The 23,196-nt window shown below is 41.5% G+C and overlaps 2 protein-coding genes and 1 long non-coding RNA gene across 25 annotated transcripts in view; 1 reads left to right on the forward strand and 2 right to left on the reverse strand.

The window, feature by feature from the left end:
- The window catches only part of LOC135095360 (uncharacterized), a 12,345-nt gene extending 11,347 nt beyond the window's left edge, over positions 1-998 (reverse strand). For 2 of the 3 annotated variants that reach the window (XR_010264356.1, XR_010264355.1), the window contains exon 1: positions 774-921. Coding sequence is in view for 1 of the 3 variants with exons in the window: in XM_063996125.1 (XP_063852195.1) it covers positions 774-821 (48 nt within the window). In the remaining 2 variants the exon portion in view is untranslated. Of the gene's footprint in view, positions 1-773 lie in introns of all 3 variants that reach the window. The other variant, XM_063996125.1, reaches the window with a different exon arrangement.
- The window catches only part of LOC135095358 (transmembrane protein 135-like), a 47,530-nt gene extending 30,973 nt beyond the window's left edge, over positions 1-16,557 (forward strand). For 2 of the 21 annotated variants that reach the window (XR_010264351.1, XR_010264352.1), the window contains exons 4-14: positions 6,713-7,497; positions 8,340-8,472; positions 9,680-9,897; positions 10,366-10,446; positions 10,628-10,751; positions 11,287-11,419; positions 12,585-12,802; positions 13,340-13,420; positions 13,602-13,725; positions 14,415-14,523; positions 14,729-15,266. Coding sequence is in view for 9 of the 21 variants with exons in the window: in XM_063996117.1 (XP_063852187.1) it covers positions 2,816-2,956; positions 3,528-3,658; positions 4,946-5,026; positions 5,389-5,458 (423 nt within the window). In the remaining 12 variants the exon portion in view is untranslated. Of the gene's footprint in view, positions 1-259; positions 448-486; positions 539-582; positions 606-1,039; positions 1,064-2,749; positions 2,957-3,527; positions 3,659-4,421; positions 4,437-4,945; positions 5,027-5,388; positions 5,522-6,712; positions 7,498-7,678; positions 7,803-8,339; positions 8,473-9,679; positions 9,898-10,365; positions 10,447-10,627; positions 10,752-11,286; positions 11,420-12,584; positions 12,803-13,339; positions 13,421-13,601; positions 13,726-14,414; positions 14,524-14,728; positions 15,267-15,395 lie in introns of those variants that run through there. The other 19 variants (XR_010264346.1, XM_063996116.1, XR_010264345.1 and 16 more) reach the window with 19 other exon arrangements.
- On the reverse strand, positions 15,976-22,597 carry LOC135095363 (uncharacterized). The gene is made up of 3 exons (XR_010264361.1): positions 22,515-22,597; positions 21,085-21,246; positions 15,976-20,644 (listed from the first exon to the last, which is right to left on the reverse strand). It is a non-coding gene; the product is annotated as an uncharacterized LOC135095363 (long non-coding RNA).
- Positions 22,598-23,196: the final 599 nt, after the last annotated feature.

Genomic DNA, 23,196 nt, shown 5'->3' on the forward strand with positions numbered 1-23,196 from the left:
TGAACTGCATTACATAACCACGCATCTGTCGCTTTCATAAACCAAAATGCAGTAATTCTGCTACTACTACTACTACTACTACTACTACTGCTACTAGTAGTAGTAGTAGTAGTAGTAGTAGTGGTAATAGCAGTAGTAGTACAAATACTATTTCGTATGACACAGAGACATGAGAAATAATAATAATAATAATAATAATAATAATAATAATAATAATAATAATAATAACAACAGTAAAATTATACGAACTTAACACTGTTAGGCTCGTAGTGCGGAAGGTTGGCGGGCAGTAGCGGCCAATCAGACAGACGGACGTGTAGGGGAACTAAAACTACAGATAGCGACCTGATATCTACCCCGCCAGCCTTCATGATTGCGCTGAGGTACCTGAGGCACCCCGCCACCCAGATAAACCTCATTTGGCCCCAAGCCCACTGCACACACACGGTAATTCTTGTAGTGGTGTAATTGTAATGGGCGATTGTTGTTTATTTACTAAGTGGGTGGTAGTGTGTAGGATTGAGATCGTGGTGTGATGGTGGGTTATAGTGGGGGTGGTGTGGGTTATTGACACTATAACGCAACACTGCACACACAAACAGACGGTAAATTTTCTAGTGATGTAGTAGTAATGGACTGGTGTGGGTTATGCATATTGAGAAATGGGTGGTGGTTGGTAGGATTGAGGTCATTACTATCGGAATGGGGCTGGTGGTTGTGGAGAGTACTGTGGGATACGTACACTTTATATTAAGCAACACAACACACGTTACCTCATTTCCACACACAACTCGCCCCCGTGGACAGTTATGGTTTGTCATTTGCCAGTCATCCTCTATTTATACTTGTACACGTCAAGACGAGCCCTGCGGCAGACAAAACAGACTTAGTACTGAGTGATGACAAGCTCTCAGGTGCTGGTTTGTTTATCTCCCTCAGTGCGGTGATGTGACTGATTTTGTGGCGTCAGCTGATAGTCTGAGATGGCAAGGTGGCATCTGTCAACAGCAGTTGGGTGTCTCCTGCAACAGTGAAAGCATTTGTAAACAAAGTCAAGTGCCACGTGAGAGCCTTGACTTTCTTGTCTGTATAGCTGTGTAAATAGGGTGAAGCGGTTCTTGGCTTGTGTTGTCTTTAGTATAGAAATGCTTAAACTTTTAGAGAGGATGGCTTGCTGCTGTTGACAGTTGCCACTTCACTGACTGAGAATGATGCCTTCATACTGTAAAAATCTTAAACATTGCAACAACACAATAGGTATAGAAATTAATTGCAGTACTGTATAGTAGGTTAAAAATTGCACATGTATGGGAATGAACATGTGGCAATGGAAGTTGTGGCTGTCTTGAGCTGTTTTATCCAGTACACTCATCATAGGGCCTGGGTGAGCCACAGGTTGTGATGTATGGCAATACACTTCTCATCAGTGATCAAGCTTTTGGAATCACCTTATAGAAGTATTACAGCATCCTTCTCATTATTATGAGATTTTCATCTTTCTGCTTTGAAACCAGCTTGCAGTGACCTGACATTTCTGGTCAGCCAATCTCTGCTTTAGCAAGAGTGACTACAATGTTTCATTGAGTGAAGAGTCATGTACCGTGACCTTTGAGCTGCTGTAGGTTCAACTCGCTAGTATTGGTTTGAGGCAGTTATGATGTAGGGGCATAAATGTAATGCTTGTGCAGTGCCTCCTTTTGTAACGTGTCATGCCATTCTTGATGTGATCAGTGCAGGATGATAAGACCCGGGTCACATTGACTCCATGCATTAATTGAATCGATCAGATCCTGAGAACGTGAGAGAATGTGAACCAATTCTCATGAGGGTAGAAAGTAAACTGGTAATGTACAGCTCAGCCTTACAGAAACAACATTGCAGATTTATGTCAGTGCAAAGATTTACTTATCCTTTAACTGACCATGCTGATGAATTTGTCTGCCCATGAAGCTTATTAAGTAGGAAAAATCTACAGTTTTTGCCATGTCTACTTGGATGAATTTGTTGCCTATCATTCTCTCTCTCTCTCTCTCTCTCTCTCTCTCTCTCTCTCTCTCTCTCTCTCTCTCGTTTTAGGTATTGGGACCATAGCGTCTGTCAGGAGCCAATATATTTTTTTGGATTGTTTTTAATAAGCATTCTTTTCCTCTTTAAAGAACATGTTACAGTTTCATTATCAGATTACTGAGTATAGTGTTTATCACTGAGCTCATGAAATATCTTATCAACTATTTTGCCTGTGATAAGGATTAAGATGATGTGACACTGCTCTACTTGAGATGATATCCTCTCTGTGATATCTATGATGACTCCAACATACATCTTTGATTTTTTTATATTTTTTATGTGATGAGACTGGTTTTGCTGCATCACCATTGATGCATCTGATAGTTTAAGTGTATCTGCAGATCTTGACAGTTGCTTTTGTGGGATTCTAAGAACTGCCTTGCTTGAACAAAAAACTGCCTTGATGCTGGTGACTTATTTGATGATGTGTTGAGCTTTATTTATCACAAGGTACTTGAGGCATTCTCAGTCTGGATATCTGCAGTTTAACGTACATAAGAAATTTACAGCATACATACTTCATTGTTAACTGAATAGTATTGTCTTGTGATCTGGTGCCTGTGTATTTGTTTTTCATATGCTTCCTGTGGGAGTTGTTTCAACACCTCAATAGATTGCTTGCACAAGTTAGTACTTAGACAGGAGGATTGACAGCACACCCATGCTTATGTTCCCTTTTCAGGTGTTGCCCTTTAGGTAGTGAGGAGAGACAGGTACCAGCAGGAGCAGTAGTGGTAACAACAGCAGGATGGAGAGCTTCAGCAAGATCCTGCCATACTCCTGCTATGAGCTCGGCCACTGCTGGAAACACTCGTGCTCCTCAGCCTCCTTTGAAATCTGTATCATTGGGTTCATTGAAAGCATCAAAATCTATGGTGTGGTGTACTTGGTATGTGACCTTTTTTTTATTTTTATTTTTTTATGTTAGAGGGATACTATCCTCATTGTGTCTAGTAAACTGTTCTGGCAACTGCACTGGCTTCCTAAGCTTGATGGAAGTTTAGAATATAATTTAAAAAGGTAACACTTGGCAGTAAAGGGGTGATTGCGATAAAATATTGCATTGCATCTACTGTAATTTTATTTTGGCTCATTAGAATTATCTACAGTTACTGAAAATGTGTGTGATGGTGTCATTAGGTGACAAAATGTTAAAGATTACAGTTACTATATTGGTAAAAAGAGGTGAAAATGGATTATAGCTATGCATAGAACTTTTCATATCAATTACCTTATGCCATGATAGATCTGGTGTAAGTAGAGTGTGAGGTGAAGGGGAATATGATTTTGCTTTCTGGCTTCAAAAGTGGAAGGAAGACTTTGATCAGGAGTTAATAATTTTACTTGCTTGCTTTCTTTATTTCTCCTTTTCTTTCCTTTTTCTTTTGAATTGGGAATGACACTTTGTATTTTGAGGTTTATCTTTGTAATATTAATGACTTGCATTTGTTTGCCTGCAGCTAACCGGTCTTGTGAATGCTCGGAAAATAAGTATGAAGTATGGAAAAAAGCTCTTGAAAAACTACTTAACATCAGTTTGTTTCCTGACAGTCAATGCTTTTGGGTACATTGGCTCCTACTGTGTTGTCAGGTGAGCATGCCAAGTGTGGCCTTTCCCATGCACATGTTGGGGCAGTTTGGAAGTAGTAAGTGTAAAATACATGCTATTATACTGAGTGTGTCATGCTTGCTTTTACTCTGGGAAATTTATATGAAACCATGGAGTTGCATAACATAGTAATCTTTTTCTGTTTATTTACTTATTTGTTTATTTATTTTTTATGTTTTTGTGCATGGATAGTCAATTAATTAAGATATAGTATAGTTTATGTGAATGAATACACATTTAAGTAGTCAGTGGTCATAGTGTGTTGTGATCAGCTCCCACAATTCTTGTTACTACACAAACCAAGTATAGTGCATGAGTTCTTGTTGGTTAGTTTGGAGAGAGGAGGTGACCATAGGATATTGATGAAGGACAGCCATTGAAGCACTTCATCATTAGCATATAAAATGACAAAAAAATTAGTATTTTCCAGTTGGAACAAGATAAAATACTGTAAAATTAGTATTTTCCTGTTGGAACAAGATAAAATACTGTAAAATAGAAAATACTGTATTTGACAGTTTATAAGACATATGGGGTTATAAGATGCATCTCAGTTTGGGCAGGCATTGAAAAAAAAAAAGATAAATAAATGGGTTTAAGCTCTGTATATGAAGTGAAGGATTTAACCTGACATTTGATGCCCTCTCATATGTATTCAGATCCTTCATATGTATTTAGATCTCTCTCTCTCCAGGAGAGAGAGAGATGCTGATTGTTAAAGGCAGTGTGTGAAGCCTGCCCACTGTCTTTGTATATACAGGTTAGGGTGTTTGTGTGGGTGTGTGTGTGTGTGTGTGTGTGTGTGTGTGTGTGTGTGTGTGTGTGTGTGTGTGTGTGTGTGTGTGTGTGTTTGTTTGTTTTGTATCCTCCACACTGCTGGTCTTAATCTAGCTTGCCAAACTAAATGAAGTCATCCACAGCCACAGCCTTATTCTTCCTTTCATTTGTATCTACACAGTCCTATGAGCAGCTCCTCCTCCTCCTCCTCCTCCTCCTCCTCCTCCTCCTCCTCCTCCTCCTCCTCCTCCTCCTCCTCCTCCTCCTCCTCCTCCTCCTTGTCTTCCTTCTATTATTCCTGTTTCCTTGTATGTCTTATTCCTCCTCCTCCTCCTCCTCCTCCTCCTCCTCCTCTTAATGTTTTCTCTTTCACTGCTGTTCATGAAAGTGTTGAAGAAATATTAGTTATATCTGGCAGTGATCAGACCTCATGTACAGGTGTGGTCCCTTACTACAGACACAGCCTAAGGTAACCTAACCCAATCATTTCAGAAGGTGGAATTTGAGTCGGCCAAGCTTCAGAAATGCAGGAAGGATTAGCGGTGATGACTGCAGGCTGCCATCGACCCACAGGTAATTACTGTCTATTTGTCTGGTCAACTGTCTATATTTATATTATTCCTGCTGGTCTGGTCTATTTATATTATTCCTCCTGCTGAATCCACTATTTTTCTCCACTAATGTATTATTCCACTATGTCAGCCAATGTTAAATACAGTTACTTTGCATGTTTAAACTTCAATCTTCCCTTTATGTGTGACAATAACAGTTTCAATCTTGGATATGATATGTCACTCAGTCATTCAGTCAGTCAGTCACTCAGTCACACAGTTATTCATCAATGAGTGAGTCCTACCTTCACTGTATACCCAGTGTGTATACAGTGACAGATTTCACTCACTCACTCACCCCTCCCACCTGCTTCCCACCCCCAGGTCATCACAGGAATCAAATGCAGCATCAGTATGGCTCACCAAACACTTCCCCTCACACTGGTGGTGTTGACCTGCCTTGTGAACACCTGCCCTCCTGTGTTCCTGCCCTTAATAGCCCTCCAGGTGACATCAGGTAAGTCAGACACCTATCTTTCACTTAATAGGTCTCTCAACCCCTAGTGGAAAGGCTACTACTACTACTACTACTACTACTACTACTACTACTACTACTACTACCTACTACTACTACTACTACTACTACTACTACTACTACTACTACTACTACTACTACAGCTGGCCACACACATTTAAAGTAATTTTTTTTAATTTTTACAAAGTTTAGACATAGACAGATAGAAGAATTTGTTTGTTGAATGCCTAATTGCCTCATTTCTGGTATTTTAATGATTTTTTAATTGTTAGGCAAGGCGCACATTGAGACGCAGGGCAGCACAGGGCAGGGCAGGGCAGGGCAGCACAGCGCAGCACAGGCGTGGTGCGCACATTGAGAAGCAGGCTGTCGTCCTGTGCGGTAGTGTTGAACATGGCTGTTGCCAAAAATGACTTTGGAAACCTTAGTTCCGATTCCGACTCAGAAAACGAGTTGGAGAAAGTAATGTTATTATATGACATTTGTAGAGCAAAGAGGTCAGTGTGGAGGAGTGAATACTTGGAGAAGAGGAAAACACATGGAGAATTTGCCCATAACTCGTTCTTATAAGTTCCTCTCATATAATCAGGATGACTAGTGTCATACAGCACTCTTTGATGGCGAACAGCCTCTATGAGTTGCTCTGTGGATGACATTGTGAGTACTAAAGAGCAAGTTGCTATCAAGCTGCGCCGCACGTGGCACAGGAAACTGCGTTCGAACGACTGCGTCGCGCTGGCCGGCACAGGTCTGCATCTGTGCTGTGCTGTCCTGCGTGTCAATATGCGTGCTTAGGTTTAAACCAGTGAGATGCAGTTTTCTGCCCTGCTCTGTGCTGTGTCGCCTGTGTTGCCTGCGTCTCAGTGTGCGCCCGGCCTTAGGGTGTTCAAGGGTTTTTTTCATAATATTAGTGATAGTTTTGCAGGCTCTGCTTATTTATGTGTCTGTTATTTTATCTATTAATCTCTCAGTTTACCCATTTATCTAAGTATCTGCTGGACCTAACCTAACTAGGCCTATCTCTGCTTGTCTCAATGTCTATCTGTTTACCTAATCTAACCATCTATCTCTCAGTCTATTTAACTTTCTGTTTAACCATTTATCTATGTCTCTATCTCAATCTATGTAACTAAGTACCTACCTAATCTAACCATCTCTATCTCTCTCTCTCAGAATGTGGATGAGGGGACAAGAGAGCCAGTGTTCCAAGTACCACCACCATCACCACTGCCACCACCACCACCACCACCATCAGGAGCACAGATTCACTGAAGTCTCTACCAAGATTTCTTTGAGTTTTTTGATAAATTTAACTTCCAGGAGAGAGAGAGACAGAGAGATGATTGTTAAAGGCAGTGTGTGAAGCCTGCCCACTGTCTTTGTATATACAGGTTAGGGTGTGTGTGTGTGTGTGTGTGTGTGTGTGTGTGTGTGTGTGTGTGTGTGTGTGTGTGTGTGTGTGAGTGTTTGTTTGTTTTGTATCCTCCACACTGCTTGTCTTAATCTAGCTTGCCAAACTAAATGAAGTCATCCACAGCCACAGCCTTATTCTTCCTTTCATTTGTATCTACACAGTCCTATGAGCAGCTCCTCCTCCTCCTCCTCCTCCTCCTCCTCCTCCTCCTCCTCCTCCTCCTCCTCCTCCTCCTCCTCCTCCTCCTCCTCCTCCTCCTCCTTGTCTTCCTTCTATTATTCCTGTTTCCTTGTATGTCTTATTCCTCCTCCTCCTCCTCCTCCTCTTAATGTTTTCTCTTTCACTGCTGTTCATGAAAGTGTTGAAGAAATATTAGTTATATCTGGCAGTGATCAGACCTCATGTACAGATGTGGTCCCTTACTACAGACACAGCCTAAGGTAACCTAACCCAATCATTTCAGAAGGTGGAATTTGAGTCGGCCAAGCTTCAGAAATGCAGGAAGGATTAGCGGTGATGACTGCAGGCTGCCATCGACCCGCAGGTAATTACCACATACTGCTGGTGCCCTTGTCACACATCGGAATGCTGCCCTAATTTATGGTTTTATCCTTTTGTTTGTTTATTTATTTATTTATTTATTTATTACCTCTCAACTCATTAAGTCTATCTACCTGACAGCTTTGTGTACAGAAACACCTACTGACTCACTGACTTGCTTCCAGGTGTGATGGTGCCCGACCAGCTGGTACACATCAGTGAGATGGTGGTGGTGCTGGAAAACAGCTGGTTTGCCAAGTGCAGCGTCAGGCAGGCCGCCCGCCCACACAGTCACCAGAAGGATCACAGGTAAGGCAGAGAGGGGAGAGGCATGACAGGGTGATATTGAGAGAGAGAGAGAGAGAGAGAGAGAGAGAGAGAGAGAGAGAGAGAGAGATTGTGTGATTATAAAGTAGAAAGGATGAAGGTGTTAGTCTGTGTGTGCAAGAGGAACAGAGATAGATTATTCCTTCTGCTGGTCTGGCTTTCTACTGTCTATTTGTCTGGTCAACTGTCTATATTTATATTATTCCTGCTGGTCTGGTCTATTTATATTATTCCTCCTGCTGAATCCACTATTTTTCTCCACTAATGTATTATTCCACTATGTCAGCCAATGTTAAATACAGTTACTTTGCATGTTTAAACTTCAATCTTCCCTTTATGTGTGACAATAACAGTTTCAATCTTGGATATGATATGTCACTCAGTCATTCAGTCAGTCAGTCACTCAGTCACACAGTTATTCATCAATGAGTGAGTCCTACCTTCACTGTATACCCAGTGTGTATACAGTGACAGATTTCACTCACTCACTCACCCCTCCCACCTGCTTCCCACCCCCAGGTCATCACAGGAATCAAATGCAGCATCAGTATGGCTCACCAAACACTTCCCCTCACACTGGTGGTGTTGACCTGCCTTGTGAACACCTGCCCTCCTGTGTTCCTGCCCTTAATAGCCCTCCAGGTGACATCAGGTAAGTCAGACACCTATCTTTCACTTAATAGCTCTCTCAACCCCTAGTGGAAAGACTACTACTACTACTACTACTACTACTACTACTACTACTACTACTACTACTACTACTACTACTACTACTACTACTACTACTACTACTACTACTACTACTACTACTACAGCTGGCCACACACATTTAAAGTCATTTTTTAAATTTTTACAAAGTTTAGACATAGACAGATAGAAGAATTTGTTTGTTGAATGCCTAATTGCCTCATTTCTGGTATTTTAATGATTTTTTAATTGTTAGGCAAGGCGCACATTGAGACGCAGGGCAGCACAGAGCAGGGCAGCACAGGGCAGGGCAGGGCATGGCAGCACAGCGCAGCACAGGCGTGGTGCGCACATTGAGAAGCAGGCTGTCGTCCTGTGCGGTAGTGTTGATCATGGCTGTTGCCAAAAATGACTTTGGAAACCTTAGTTCCGATTCCGACTCAGAAAACGAGTTGGAGAAAGTAATGTTATTATATGACATTTGTAGAGCAAAGAGGTCAGTGTGGAGGAGTGAATACTTGGAGAAGAGGAAAACACATGGAGAATTTGCCCATAACTCGTTCTTATAAGTTCCTCTCATATAATCAGGATGACTAGTGTCATACAGCACTCTTTGATGGCGAACAGCCTCTATGAGTTGCTCTGTGGACGACATTGTGAGTACTAAAGAGCAAGTTGCTATCAAGCTGCGCCGCACGTGGCACAGGAATCTGCGTTCGAACGACTGCGTCGCGCTGGCCGGCACAGGTCTGCATCTGTGCTGTGCTGTCCTGCGTGTCAATATGCGTGCTTAGGTTTAAACCGGTGAGATGCAGTTGTCTGCCCTGCTCTGTGCTGTGTCGCCTGTGTTGCCTGCGTCTCAGTGTGCGCCCGGCCTTAGGGTGTTCAAGGGTTTTTTTCATAATATTAGTGATAGTTTTGCAGGCTCTGCTTATTTATCTGTCTGTTATTTTATCTATTAATCTCTCAGTTTACCCATTTATCTAAGTATCTGCTGGACCTAACCTAACTAGGCCTATCTCTGCTTGTCTCAATGTCTATCTGTTTACCTAATCTAACCATCTATCTCTCAGTCTATTTAACTTTCTGTTTAACCATTTATCTATGTCTCTATCTCAATCTATGTAACTAAGTACCTACCTAATCTAACCATCTCTATCTCTCTCTCTCAGAATGTGGATGAGGGGACAAGAGAGCCAGTGTTCCAAGTACCACCACCATCACCACTGCCACCACCACCACCACCACCATCAGGAGCACAGATTCACTGAAGTCTCTACCAAGATTTCTTTGAGTTTTTTGATAAATTTAACTTCCAGGAGAGAGAGAGACAGAGAGATGATTGTTAAAGGCAGTGTGTGAAGCCTGCCCACTGTCTTTGTATATACAGGTTAGGGTGTGTGTGTGTGTGTGTGTGTGTGTGTGTGTGTGTGTGTGTGTGTTTGTTTGTTTTGTATCCTCCACACTGCTGGTCTTAATCTAGCTTGCCAAACTAAATGAAGTCATCCACAGCCACAGCCTTATTCTTCCTTTCATTTGTATCTACACAGTCCTATGAGCAGCTCCTCCTCCTCCTCCTCCTCCTCCTCCTCCTCCTCCTCCTCCTCCTCCTCCTCCTCCTCCTCCTCCTCCTCCTCCTCCTCCTCCTCCTTCTATTATTCCTGTTTTCTTGTATGTCTTATTCCTCCTCCTCCTCCTCCTCCTCCTCCTCCTCCTCCTCTTAATGTTTTCTCTTTCACTGCTGTTCATGAAAGTGTTGAAGAAATATTAGTTATATCTGGCAGTGATCAGACCTCATGTACAGATGTGGTCCCTTACTACAGACACAGCCTAAGGTAACCTAACCCAATCATTTCAGAAGGTGGAATTTGAGTCGGCCAAGCCTCAGAAATGCAGGAAGGATTAGCGGTGATGACTGCTGGCTACCATTGACCTGCAGGTAATTACCACATACTGCTGGTGCCCTTGTCACACATCGGAACGCTGCCCTAATTTATGGTTTTATCCTTTTGTTTGTTTATTTATTTATTTATTTATTTATTACCTCTCAACTCATTAAGTCTATCTACCTGACAGCTTTGTGTACAGAAACACCTACTGACTCACTGACTTGCTTCCAGGTGTGATGGTGCCCGACCAGCTGGTACACATCAGTGAGATGGTGGTGGTGCTGGAAAACAGCTGGTTTGCCAAGTGCAGCGTCAGGCAGGCCGCCCGCCCACACAGTCACCAGAAGGATCACAGGTAAGGCAGAGAGGGGAGAGGCATGACAGGGTGATATTGAGAGAGAGAGAGAGAGAGAGAGAGAGAGAGAGAGAGAGAGAGAGAGATTGTGTGATTATAAAGTAGAAAGGATGAAGGTGTTAGTCTGTGTGTGCAAGAGGAACAGAGATAGATTATTCCTTCTGCTGGTCTGGCTTTCTACTGTCTATTTGTCTGGTCAACTGTCTATATTTATATTATTCCTGCTGGTCTGGTCTATTTATATTATTCCTCCTGCTGAATCCACTATTTTTCTCCACTAATGTATTATTCCACTATGTCAGCCAATGTTAAATACAGTTACTTTGCATGTTTAAACTTCAATCTTCCCTTTATGTGTGACAATAACAGTTTCAATCTTGGATATGATATGTCACTCAGTCATTCAGTCAGTCAGTCACTCAGTCACACAGTTATTCATCAATGAGTGAGTCCTACCTTCACTGTATACCCAGTGTGTATACAGTGACAGATTTCACTCACTCACTCACCCCTCCCACCTACTTCCCACCCCCAGGTCATCACAGGAATCAAATGCAGCATCAGTATGGCTCACCAAACACTTCCCCTCACACTGGTGGTGTTGACCTGCCTTGTGAACACCTGCCCTCCTGTGTTCCTGCCCTTAATAGCCCTCCAGGTGACATCAGGTAAGTCAGACACCTATCTTTCACTTAATAGCTCTCTCAACCCCTAGTGGAAAGACTACTACTACTACTACTACTACTACTACTACTACTACTACTACTACTACTACTACTACTACTACTACTACTACTACTACTACAGCTGGCCACACACATTTAAAGTAATTTTTTAAATTTTTCCAAAGTTTAGACATAGACAGATAGAAGAATTTGTTTGTTGAATGCCTAATTGCCTCATTTCTGGTATTTTAATGATTTTTTAATTGTTAGGCAAGGCGCACATTGAGACGCAGGGCAGCACAGAGCAGGGCAGCACAGGGCAGGGCAGGGCATGGCAGCACAGCGCAGCACAGGCATGGTGCGCACATTGAGAAGCAGGCTGTCGTCCTGTGCGGTAGTGTTGATCATGGCTGTTGCCAAAAAATTACTTTGGAAACCTTAGTTCCGATTCCGACTCAGAAAACGAGTTGGAGAAAGTAATGTTATTATATGACATTTGTAGAGCAAAGAGGTCAGTGTGGAGGAGTGAATACTTGGAGAAGAGGAAAACACATGGAGAATTTGCCTATAACTCGTTCTTATAAGTTCCTCTCATATAATCAGGATGACTAGTGTCATACAGCACTCTTTGATGGCGAACAGCCTCTATGAGTTGAGTACTAAAGAGCAAGTTGCTATCAAGCTGCGCCGCACGTGGCACAGGAATCTGCGTTCGAACGACTGCGTCGCGCTGGCCGGCACAGGTCTGCATCTGTGCTGTGCTGTCCTGCGTGTCAATATGCGTGCTTAGGTTTAAACCGGTGAGATGCAGTTTTCTGCCCTGCTCTGTGCTGTGTCGCCTGTGTTGCCTGCGTCTCAGTGTGCGCCCGGCCTTAGGGTGTTCAAGGGTTTTTTTCATAATATTAGTGATAGTTTTGCAGGCTCTGCTTATTTATCTGTCTGTTATTTTATCTATTAATCTCTCAGTTTACCCATTTATCTAAGTATCTGCTGGACCTAACCTAACTAGGCCTATCTCTGCTTGTCTCAATGTCTATCTGTTTACCTAATCTAACCATCTATCTCTCAGTCTATTTAACTTTCTGTTTAACCATTTATCTATGTCTCTATCTCAATCTATGTAACTAAGTACCTACCTAATCTAACCATCTCTATCTCTCTCTCTCAGAATGTGGATGAGGGGACAAGAGAGCCAGTGTTCCAAGTACCACCACCATCACCACTGCCACCACCACCACCACCACCATCAGGAGCACAGATTCACTGAAGTCTCTACCAAGATTTCTTTGAGTTTTTTGATAAATTTAACTTCCAGGAGAGAGAGAGACAGAGAGATGATTGTTAAAGGCAGTGTGTGAAGCCTGCCCACTGTCTTTGTATATACAGGTTAGGGTGTGTGTGTGTGTGTGTGTGTGTGTGTGTGTGTGTGTGTGTGTGTGTGTGTGTGTGTGTGTGTGTGTGTGTGTGTGTGTGTGTGTGTGTGTGTGAGTGTTTGTTTGTTTTGTATCCTCCACACTGCTGGTCTTAATCTAGCTTGCCAAACTAAATGAAGTCATCCACAGCCACAGCCTTATTCTTCCTTTCATTTGTATCTACACAGTCCTATGAGCAGCTCCTCCTCCTCCTCCTCCTCCTCCTCCTCCTCCTCCTCCTCCTCCTCCTCCTCCTCCTCCTCCTCCTCCTCCTCCTCCTCCTCCTCCTCCTCCTTCTATTATTCCTGTTTCCTTGTATGTCTTATTCCTCCTCCTCCTCCTCCTCCTCCTCCTCCTCCTCCTCCTCCTCCTCTTAATGTTTTCTCTTTCACTGCTGTTCATGAAAGTGTTGAAGAAATATTAGTTATATCTGGCAGTGATCAGACCTCATGTACAGATGTGGTCCCTTACTACAGACACAGCCTAAGGTAACCTAACCCAATCATTTCAGAAGGTGGAATTTGAGTCGGCCAAGCCTCAGAAATGCAGGAAGGATTAGCGGTGATGACTGCTGGCTGCCATTGACCTGCAGGTAATTACCACATACTGCTGGTGCCCTTGTCACACATCGGAACGCTGCCCTAATTTATGGTTTTATCCTTTTGTTTGTTTATTTATTTATTTATTTATTTATTACCTCTCAACTCATTAAGTCTATCTACCTGACAGCTTTGTGTACAGAAACACCTACTGACTCACTGACTTGCTTCCAGGTGTGATGGTGCCCGACCAGCTGGTACACATCAGTGAGATGGTGGTGGTGCTGGAAAACAGCTGGTTTGCCAAGTGCAGCGTCAGGCAGGCTGCCCGCCCACACAGTCACCAGAAGGATCACAGGTAAGGCAGAGAGGGGAGAGGCATGACAGGGTGATATTGAGAGAGAGAGAGAGAGAGAGAGAGAGAGAGAGAGAGAGAGAGAGAGAGAGAGAGATTGTGTGATTATAAAGTAGAAAGGATGAAAGTGTTAGTCTGTGTGTGCAAGAGGAACAGAGATAGATTATTCCTTCTGCTGGTCTGGCTTTCTACTGTCTATTTGTCTTATTCATGTCATGACAGATTAGTGATTTCTGCTGCATCTCACACACTTCTTATTCAATTGCTGGCAGTTTAGTGATCTCTGCTGCATCTCAAATGGTTCTTATTCAGGTGTTGACCAAAGTACTAAGCCTTCATATCATTACCTTGCTCTGTGATGGAGGCTACACCATCTGGCATCTAGCTGAGATTTAATGTTGCAGGAAAGCTTCCATATGAGTTCATTTAGAGCAAAATGTTTTCAAATGCCAGGGAAGTAGTGTAATGTAACCTTCCAGAGAAATCTATCCCTCATTTATTAGTTAACAGGAGTGTTTAATGTACTTAATGTGATTAGCCAGGATCAAGGGTCAACTTCTTCACTGACCATTCACTCTCAGGTGATGTATCTGTCCTCCATGAGTCACCAGACACATAAGGTGTTGTACGTAAGTGAAATTTCATCTATTAGATTTATTCAAAATGTGAATTAACACAGTTGTTTCCTGCAGGATTTGATATCAAAGCTGGTGCAGGAAAAGGAAGCAGATCGTGACCTTGAGCAGCTCGGGAAGATAAGCAGCGTCCTTAAGAGAACAGTTGCTGTCATTAGCAGAGTTGGTGAGTAGTAAAAACTGAGCCACCTTATGAAGTGCAACAAAACATTATTATTATCTTCATCATTTTCTTGAATTAAACAGATTTCTGTGGCATGTTGCTCATTAACACTTTAATATCAGATAACACCAGTAACTTATGTAATGATGTAATGTACTAAGTAGATGAAATACAAGTGGCATCTGCTAACAGTCTTGATGTGGAACAGGAACCAGTGTGTGTGAGACGCACACCAGCAGTGGAAAGGTGGCTGATGAGCACCTCAAGCACTCTGAAAAGGTGGAGCAACAACAAGAAACAGAAAATTGCATCCATCATTCTTTGCCTGAGGAGGGAATTGATGCTCTGTTGACCCTTGACAGTGACGTCCCTCATGAGGAGAATATGAATCCTACAGAACTTGCCCATAGAAAGACCAAAACTGTTACTGCTGCCACTACCACTGCTTCCACTGCCACCAAAAGCCCAACTGTGCAAAGAATCCTGGACCTCCTCAATGAAATGGAGTCCACCAGTCAGCTGGAGCACTCTAGCCTCCAAAAGTTCCATCTGTGTCCATTGTGTATGGGTAAACTTATCACTGTATGAGGGGACAAGTATCAGTGTATGGTTACTATATACTCATTTGTACTTAAAAATGTCATGTCACATCATTCTCTCTCTCTCTCTCTCTCTCTCTCTCTCTCTCTCTCTCTCTCTCTCTCTCTCTCTCTCTCTCTCTCTCTCTCTCTCTCTCTCTCTCTCTCTCTCTCTCTCTCTCTCTCTCTCTCTCTCTCTCTCTCTCTCTCTCTCTCTCTCTCTCTCTCTCTCTCTCTCTCTCTCTCTCTCTCTCTCTCTCTCTCTCTCTCTCTCTCTCTCTCTCTCTCATCTACCAGTTCCAGCGAGGAGTGATGAAGCAGCAAGCTCGAGAACGCCAGTTAGAACTTGCCAGTCTCCGTCATGAATGAGAGGAAATGAAGCAAAACCACTCTGCAAATTATCATTCAAAATGTCCTTCAAAGAAAGCCCTCTGTAATCCAACACACTTAGCCCATTATTCCTTCCATTTCTCATCAATTTGTTCAACATTCATATTTTTCCCTTATAGGGTTGAACAATTTTCATGGGTTCAGAGCAAAAGGCTTCCTCATTCCTCCCCAAGGTATTCTCTGATGGTAAGCAGGTTTGACTCTGGAGCAAACCTGACCAAGGGCTACTGCCCAAGGCTACAGAGGTTCCTCTCCCTGAGGCTGAATGCACCATGTGAGATGGTTCTGTTATGTGGATGAATGTCATGATGGATAGTAGTGCCACCACATTCCTACAATCATCCATCACTCCACTGCTCAAACGCTTCTGCAACCAATGATAGGTATGCTGCCACATTCTGCATGGTCTCCTTGGCTCTCAGATAAGGATACTGTCAACAGGTTTGGGATTGCCAAAAAATCATAAGGAGCTATGTCTGAAAAGTCCAGAGAGAGAGAGAGAGAGAGAGAGAGAGAGAGAGAGAGAGAGAGAGAGAGAGAGAGAGAGAGAGAATGAGCAAGAGAAAGAGTAGGATGAAGCAAAGGAAGAGTCAAGAGGGAGGAAGAGAGAGTAGGACAAGAAAAAACAGAACAAATAAATCCCCTACACGTCTTGTCTCCATTCACACAAGCCATGAAAAGCTTGTCCATCCCTGAGTGCTCAGAAGCAGTGTTCCACTGATGATGTGGAAACTTGAGACACCCAATCATTTAATGGGCTTTAGTAGGTTTTGTCACCAGTCTTCTGTGTCACTGACTACATTTTGAAATTTTTATCTGTTCTATTTAATTTTGTGTGTATGTACACAATGTTTATGGTCAATAAACTATTTATAAAACTATTTATCTGTGTAAGATAAAAGCAGTTATTGTTATTATTATTATTATTATTATTATTATTATTATTACACATTTTCCTCCTTGTATTTAAATATTATTATTATTATTATTATTATTATTATTATTATTATTATTATTATTATTATTATTATCATGAATTGTTCGTTTATAAATAAATACTGTAACTGATTATTATTTTTTTTTATCATTCATTTAGACTCTCTCTCTCTCTCTCTCTCTCTCTCTCTCTCTCTCTCTCTCTCTCTCTCTCTCTCTCTCTCTCTCTCTCTCTCTCTCTCTCTCTCTCTCTCTCGAATAAAATGACTGGTGAGGAACTCTAATAATTAAAGTGCTAAAAAATCCATTAAACTACGAGAAATAAGACAAATAATTAATGACACACCTAATAACACAAACAAGGAGTAATAAACAAAACTTAAGCCAGAAAACACGAAAAGATAAAACTATCATATAAAGAAATACGAAGTTAAAAAAAAAATCATGAATATCAAATAAATAACTCACATATAATCAATAAACACGTAAGGAACAGTAAATAAACAATTAAGCCGTTCATTGCAAGGGCCACAGTCAGAAAGTGAAAAAAAAAAATGCTTAGTTAAATACCGAGGCTAAATAAAACAAGGAATTAGACAAATGACAAATAATTAATAAACACATAAGGAATAATGAATAAACAAAAATTAAGCCAGGAAGACTATTATAATTATTGCAAGGAGACAATATGTATGTATGTATGTATTGTATGTAATTCGAGGTTAAAATGGCTCAAATCTGACCCAACAGCAGGCCATAAGTGAAGGTGTTCCTCAAGGCAGGGAAGGGGGGAGAGCAATGAATAGGGGAGGGGCTATAAACTATTGGGGGGTATTAACTAGTGACGCATCCAGTTTGGCGTGTGTGTATATTTCGCGTTGTGATAATTTAAAGGTTTTCTCGCGTTTTTATCTTTATTTATTGATTGATTGATTGATTTTATTTTTTTTTTTTTGGCAGGTGTTATATTTGTTGAGTGTTTTAAGTAACTGTGGCTCATTGCATCAAAACTCCATTCGTGGGAAGGTTCAATTTGGCAAGGTTTTTTTTTCGCATTTTGGGTTTTGTAGTAAATTATGCATTTTCTCATATTTTTCTTTGCTGGTATTGTCCCTTCCACGCCATATATGACTGGAAAGTTGGGGGCGCCTTCCCCCCCACCCTCCACTGCTACGTTTTTTTTTCTTAATCAGTCAGTGAACCAATCAATGAATCCCTTCATGAATCATACCCATTTCCAGGTGTCACCCCCACCCCATAGATCTCTCATTCTGTCATGTATGAACAAGTGCTAAGGGCAAGCTGAACAAGTACAAAGGGCAAGCCAGCTGTCTCTTTTAATATTCTTGCCTGAAATAACATTACAAATGAGGGTCTATTAATCATCCATTAAATAATCCATTTTTATTGCTTTCTCATTCTTCTTCCTCTGTGTATTGTTAAATTGGATGGTTATATCATTGTCCCTTCCTGTGTTTTAGTGTGCCATTACCTGTCCTCTCTTCCAGCTGATATTTAGTTTGTACTAAAATAGACTGGCATAACTTTACAATTTATACACAAATAACAACATAAACCAATAATGCATTGATATTATGCATGATAGGAGTGGACATTTCCACTCTACATCATTAATGAATGCATGATGAGACGCACACTATTACAAAGCTAATGAGTTCAATACAAACACTCAATAACAATTTCAATAACTTTATTAAAAATAGCAATCTTTATACATCATGAAACCAGAAAACTTTAAGTACCTAGGGCTATAACATCAAATGCACAATAATGCAAACACTTTTTACACACACACACACACACACACTCTTTAATGATATTTCCTAATATACAGTATAATTCCAAAGAGAGAGAGAGAGAGAGAGAGAGAGAGAGAGAGAGAGAGAGAGAGAGAGAGAGAGAGAGAGAGAGAGAGAGAGAGAGAGAGAGAGAGAGAGAGAGAGAGAGAGAGAGAGAGAGAGAGAGAGAGAGATTGATTTCCATGTGAGAGTGTGGTTTTTAAGTATGCTATAGAGGACACACTTATTCATTCACTACACCCCACAAACTTGCAATGTCCCCATAGCATAGTTACAGACAACATCCTCTCATATATAAGTTGGTGTCAATCTTTCTCTGATGTACTCCAGCCCAGAGACCCACAGCAGCATTAAGAGTGGAGAGAGAGAGAGAGAGAAGAGAAGACACACAGAATGGATGAATAGAGATGCTGTGGTTTGTAAAAATATGGTGTAAGGTCTGTTGGCTATGGTGGGAATGGTTTTCCAATCATTCCTCTCTTGCACAATCATTTTGCTTCATAAACAGGCATCTCTCTTTCATCTTCCCACCAAACACTGTTATTCCACCTTATATTTATGTATTTGCATGCTTATCTTCTCAAATTGTTCCCCTTCCATTCTCTCCGCATGTCCGACTCTCTCCTTTCTGTGGTTGATCACTCACTCTGCTGTTCCTCCACATTCATGACTATATATGATGCACATGTGCTTTATAATCAATCAAATGTTTCACGTAGATGATGTTTTCATTCACACACAGTTCCCCCTCCTCCCTGTTTCATTCATTGCCATTTTGCTCTCTCTCTCTCTCTCTCTCTCTCTCTCTCTCTCTCTCTCTCTCTCTGTGTGTGTGTGTGTGTGTGTGTGTGTGTGTGTGTGTGTGTGTAAGAGCTCAGAGCTCATGGTGACTGATCTTTGGGTAGGACTGAGGCCAATGACACACCACACACCGGGGCAGCAAAGTCACATCACCTCGGGTTACATCCTGTACCTACACATTAAGAGGCTACACATTAAGAGGGCTACACATTAAGAGGCTTGTCCATCTGCCTCACCGTGCCTGGGATTCGAACCTGGGCCTTCTTGGTTGTGAGCCGAGCGTGCTAACCACTACACTACATGGTGTGTAAGTGTGTGTGTGTGTGTGTGTGTGTGTGTGTGTGTGTGTGTGTGTGTGTAATGATGCAGCTGGGAAGGTCGTCTTATGACAATTATTGATGAATGAAGGTAAAGGATGCGTGTCTATTACTTCTCTTTGTGTGTGTGTGTGTGTGTGTGTGTGTGTGTGTGTGTGTGTGTGTGTGTGTGTGTGTACATAACACACACACATACACACACACTTAAAAAAGTAGTAATGACATGCGCATCCATTACCTTCATTTGTCAATAATTATCATAAGGCAACCTTCTCAGCTGCATCAGTGCACACACACACACACACACACACACACACACACACACACACACACACACACACACACACACACACACACAAACATAAGTGAGTGTCTTCAGCCTCTCTCTCACCGCCGCAATGTTGCATCTCTAGCTGTCTTCTACCGCTATTTTCATGCTAACTGCTCTTCTGATCTTGCTAACTGCATGCCTCCCCTCCTTCCACGGCCTCGCTGCACAAGATTTTCTTCTTTCTCTCACCCCTATTCTGTCCACTTCTCTAATGCAAGAGTTAACAAGTATTCTCAATCATTCATCCCTTTCTCTGGTAAACTCTGGAACTCCCTGCCTGCTTCTGTATTTCCACCTTCCTATGACTTGAATTCCTTCAAGAGGGAGGTTTTAAGACACTTATTCATCAACTTTTGACCACTGCTTTGACCCTTTTATGGGACTGCCATTTCAGTGGGCATATTTTTTTATTGGATTTTTGTTGTCCTTGGCCAGTGTCACTCATATATAAAAAACACACACACACACACACACACACACACACACACACACACACACACAGAAATTATATTAGAAATTATTAGAAATTAGATAAGTTACCAGTGACGAGCCTACGCGACGCCATGTATGTGAGCAACGCATGTTTTTAAGCATCTGGAGCAAAGTGGTTAAAGGAAAACTTTTTGACTTGAAATGTAATTAGATTCATCAGTTATTTTTCTGGCTGACATTGTTTTTGGAAGGTGGCACTTAAAAGATATGTGAATGCTGTATCTAGATATAAACAAACATTCACAAATACTCATTCCATTATGTGTCTGTCATTAGGCCCTCAAATAAACAACAAATTAAGTGAAAAGTAACTATCTCCCTTCCTGGCTTGCGCTCCAGTTGCTCTGAGTTGTAGCAGCAGTGACGTGTGGCACCCAGGATGAAGGTGGTCTGCAGGGTGGTCTGTGTCAGGGTGATGATGGCAGACAGCAGCAGCAGCACCGTGACAGCTCAAGCATCCTGTTGAAATGATCACTTTTTAAATGGTGAAAGGTGAAGGAAAAACCTGTCTCCATGGAATGTGGAAGTACACAACAACAACTCTGAAAGATTTCTTACAATAATAAGTCATCATTCATTGTATCCTTTTTTGTTGGCCACAAGATTATCATACAAATTTTCCATAGACATCTGCAAATTGGTACCTCTAGCTGTTATTAAATATGATATTAAGTTTGATGAATGTATTTATTTCATTATACATGAAAGTTGTTGATTGCAAAAAAAAAATAATAACCAAAATGTATTTTGAGTTTTACTTTACAATGCCTTAACTGTTTCCTTTTAAAAAAATATGTAGATTTATTTTCTCATTTTAAAACTTATAGTCTAGACAACTAACTGGCCTTAAATTTTTCTGATATACAAATAAAGTGACAAAGAGAGCACATTTCACTAACACTCATGGTGAAATGTCCACCAATGATGGTGAAGGAGGTACACATGTAAACTCCAGTCTGACCAATGACCAACACAATTTGTCCAGGTGCATGTCTCCATCGGGCACAAACTCCACCTCCCGCATCTGTGTCATGCCCACCACCACCGTCACCATGGCAACACTGAAAAATGGAATCTTATCATTCACACTGTTACAAAAAATATACTCCCATATATATATATGGATTACTATTCCCAACGTTAAAAATTCTTTAGCTAATCTTACTTTGATATTTTGCATCCAATATTAACTACAATTTTTTCCTATGACATTTTCCAACTACACTTCACCTAATCTAACTTAACCTCACCTCCTCTCATCTAACCTACTCATTCCTCACCTAATCTAACTTAACTTCTTCACTTATGCTAGTTTAACCTAATGCAACCTTTGCTAACTCAATTACCTTAACTAACCTAATTAATCTGCTATAACTTAACATGATCTAACGTAACCTATGTCATCCAAATCTTACTTTAATCTAATCTAATCTAACCTATGCAAGTTAATGTAAATTCATCTAATATAACCTAAACTATGCTAGTCTAACCTATCCTTAACTTACCTAACCTAACACACTATCTTAACCTAACCTCACCTCATCTTTTACACAGCCAAACCTTACTTAACCTTACAATCTAACACACTTCAACTTACGTGGCCTAACCTAACATCACCTATTCTTAACTAACCTCACCTAAACCTTACCCAAACTAACTTAAAACCTACCTATGCTTACATCACTTCTATATCCTCATCCTCCTCCTCTTCCTCTTCCCTAACACAGTGACTCAGCGAAGCCGTCAAGAAAACACGTAATTTCTGAATACCATCTTTAAGAGCTCCACCCAGTCAGCCCTCTTCCTCCTCCTCCTCTTTCCTGACCCCCATCCTCCCTTCTTTACTCACGTGTCTCTCCCTCCTTACACACACACACACACACACACACACATACACACAGAGCGGGTCTCACAAGGGTAATACACACATACATACGGACACTGACCCACCACACACACCCAGTCACCCACACCCACCCACATACATGTACACACGGACGCACACAGCCTGTCACCCTTACGTCAAACAGATTACACCCTTCTTCTCCCTGTCACTCATCCATCACACATCCCAGTCTCTCTCTCATCTTCTACTCTGTTAAATAACCAGTTAACACTCCCAGACTCCCTAGCCGGCGGGTTACTCTCACTAGGAGCATATGACTAAAAATACGTCACATGGCCCGGTCAGAGAGAGCTAGCCTGGTCTGCCTACGCGAATCGAAAGCGTTTATTTGGGTACGGTTTAAAGGGACGAAGGTTTAAAGGGACGAAGGTTTAAAGGGACAGTCTCTGCGTGAGTGTGTTTAGTCAAATGCTGAATACTCACGCCTGGTTCATCATACAGCCACATAGACAGGCACAGATCACTCCTCCACGACACACATAAACAAACACACAAAAACACTAACTAGTAACTGTACCTTTAGTTTCGTCTGCTGTCAAAACATTCCTCCATTACTAATGTAACCCACATTCCCTAGTGGTATACTTTCCTCGGAACACCCATATTTTTAAGAGCTTTTTATCCACCATATATGTCTCGGTTAACTCTGATCTTGGCTGGAAATTAAACTATATTGTTTTCAGTGTGGTCATCTTGAGGTCCCGGATGAAATGGCGGGCTGGGATTGGCTATTCACGACCCATTGTCATGGTGATGGTAGATGCCATTCACTTGACAGCTCATATTTTCTCGCTATTGAAAGGAGTTTATTAGAGCGTAACTGAAGCGTGTAAAGGCATGATTCCGCACTATACTATTAAGATATTGTAGTTCTGAAGTGTTCCTAGGGTTAGTAGGCTTGGATAAGGAGTATAACACAATTTAGATGGTTTGAAGAGCGGATGTTTTCGCGCGAAATTCAAACAATTCCAGCCTCTGATATGATTACGTATTAGACTTAAGATATTGTAGTAAGAAAGTATCTGTGGGGTTAATAAGCTTGGGTAAAGAGTATAGGGGAATTTAAAGGACGTTTAAGAGACGGAGTGTGAGTGTTTTTTCTTTC

The sequence above is a fragment of the Scylla paramamosain genome, chromosome 49, assembly GCF_035594125.1.
Source record: "Scylla paramamosain isolate STU-SP2022 chromosome 49, ASM3559412v1, whole genome shotgun sequence".
NCBI classification, from domain to species: domain Eukaryota; kingdom Metazoa; phylum Arthropoda; class Malacostraca; order Decapoda; family Portunidae; genus Scylla; species Scylla paramamosain.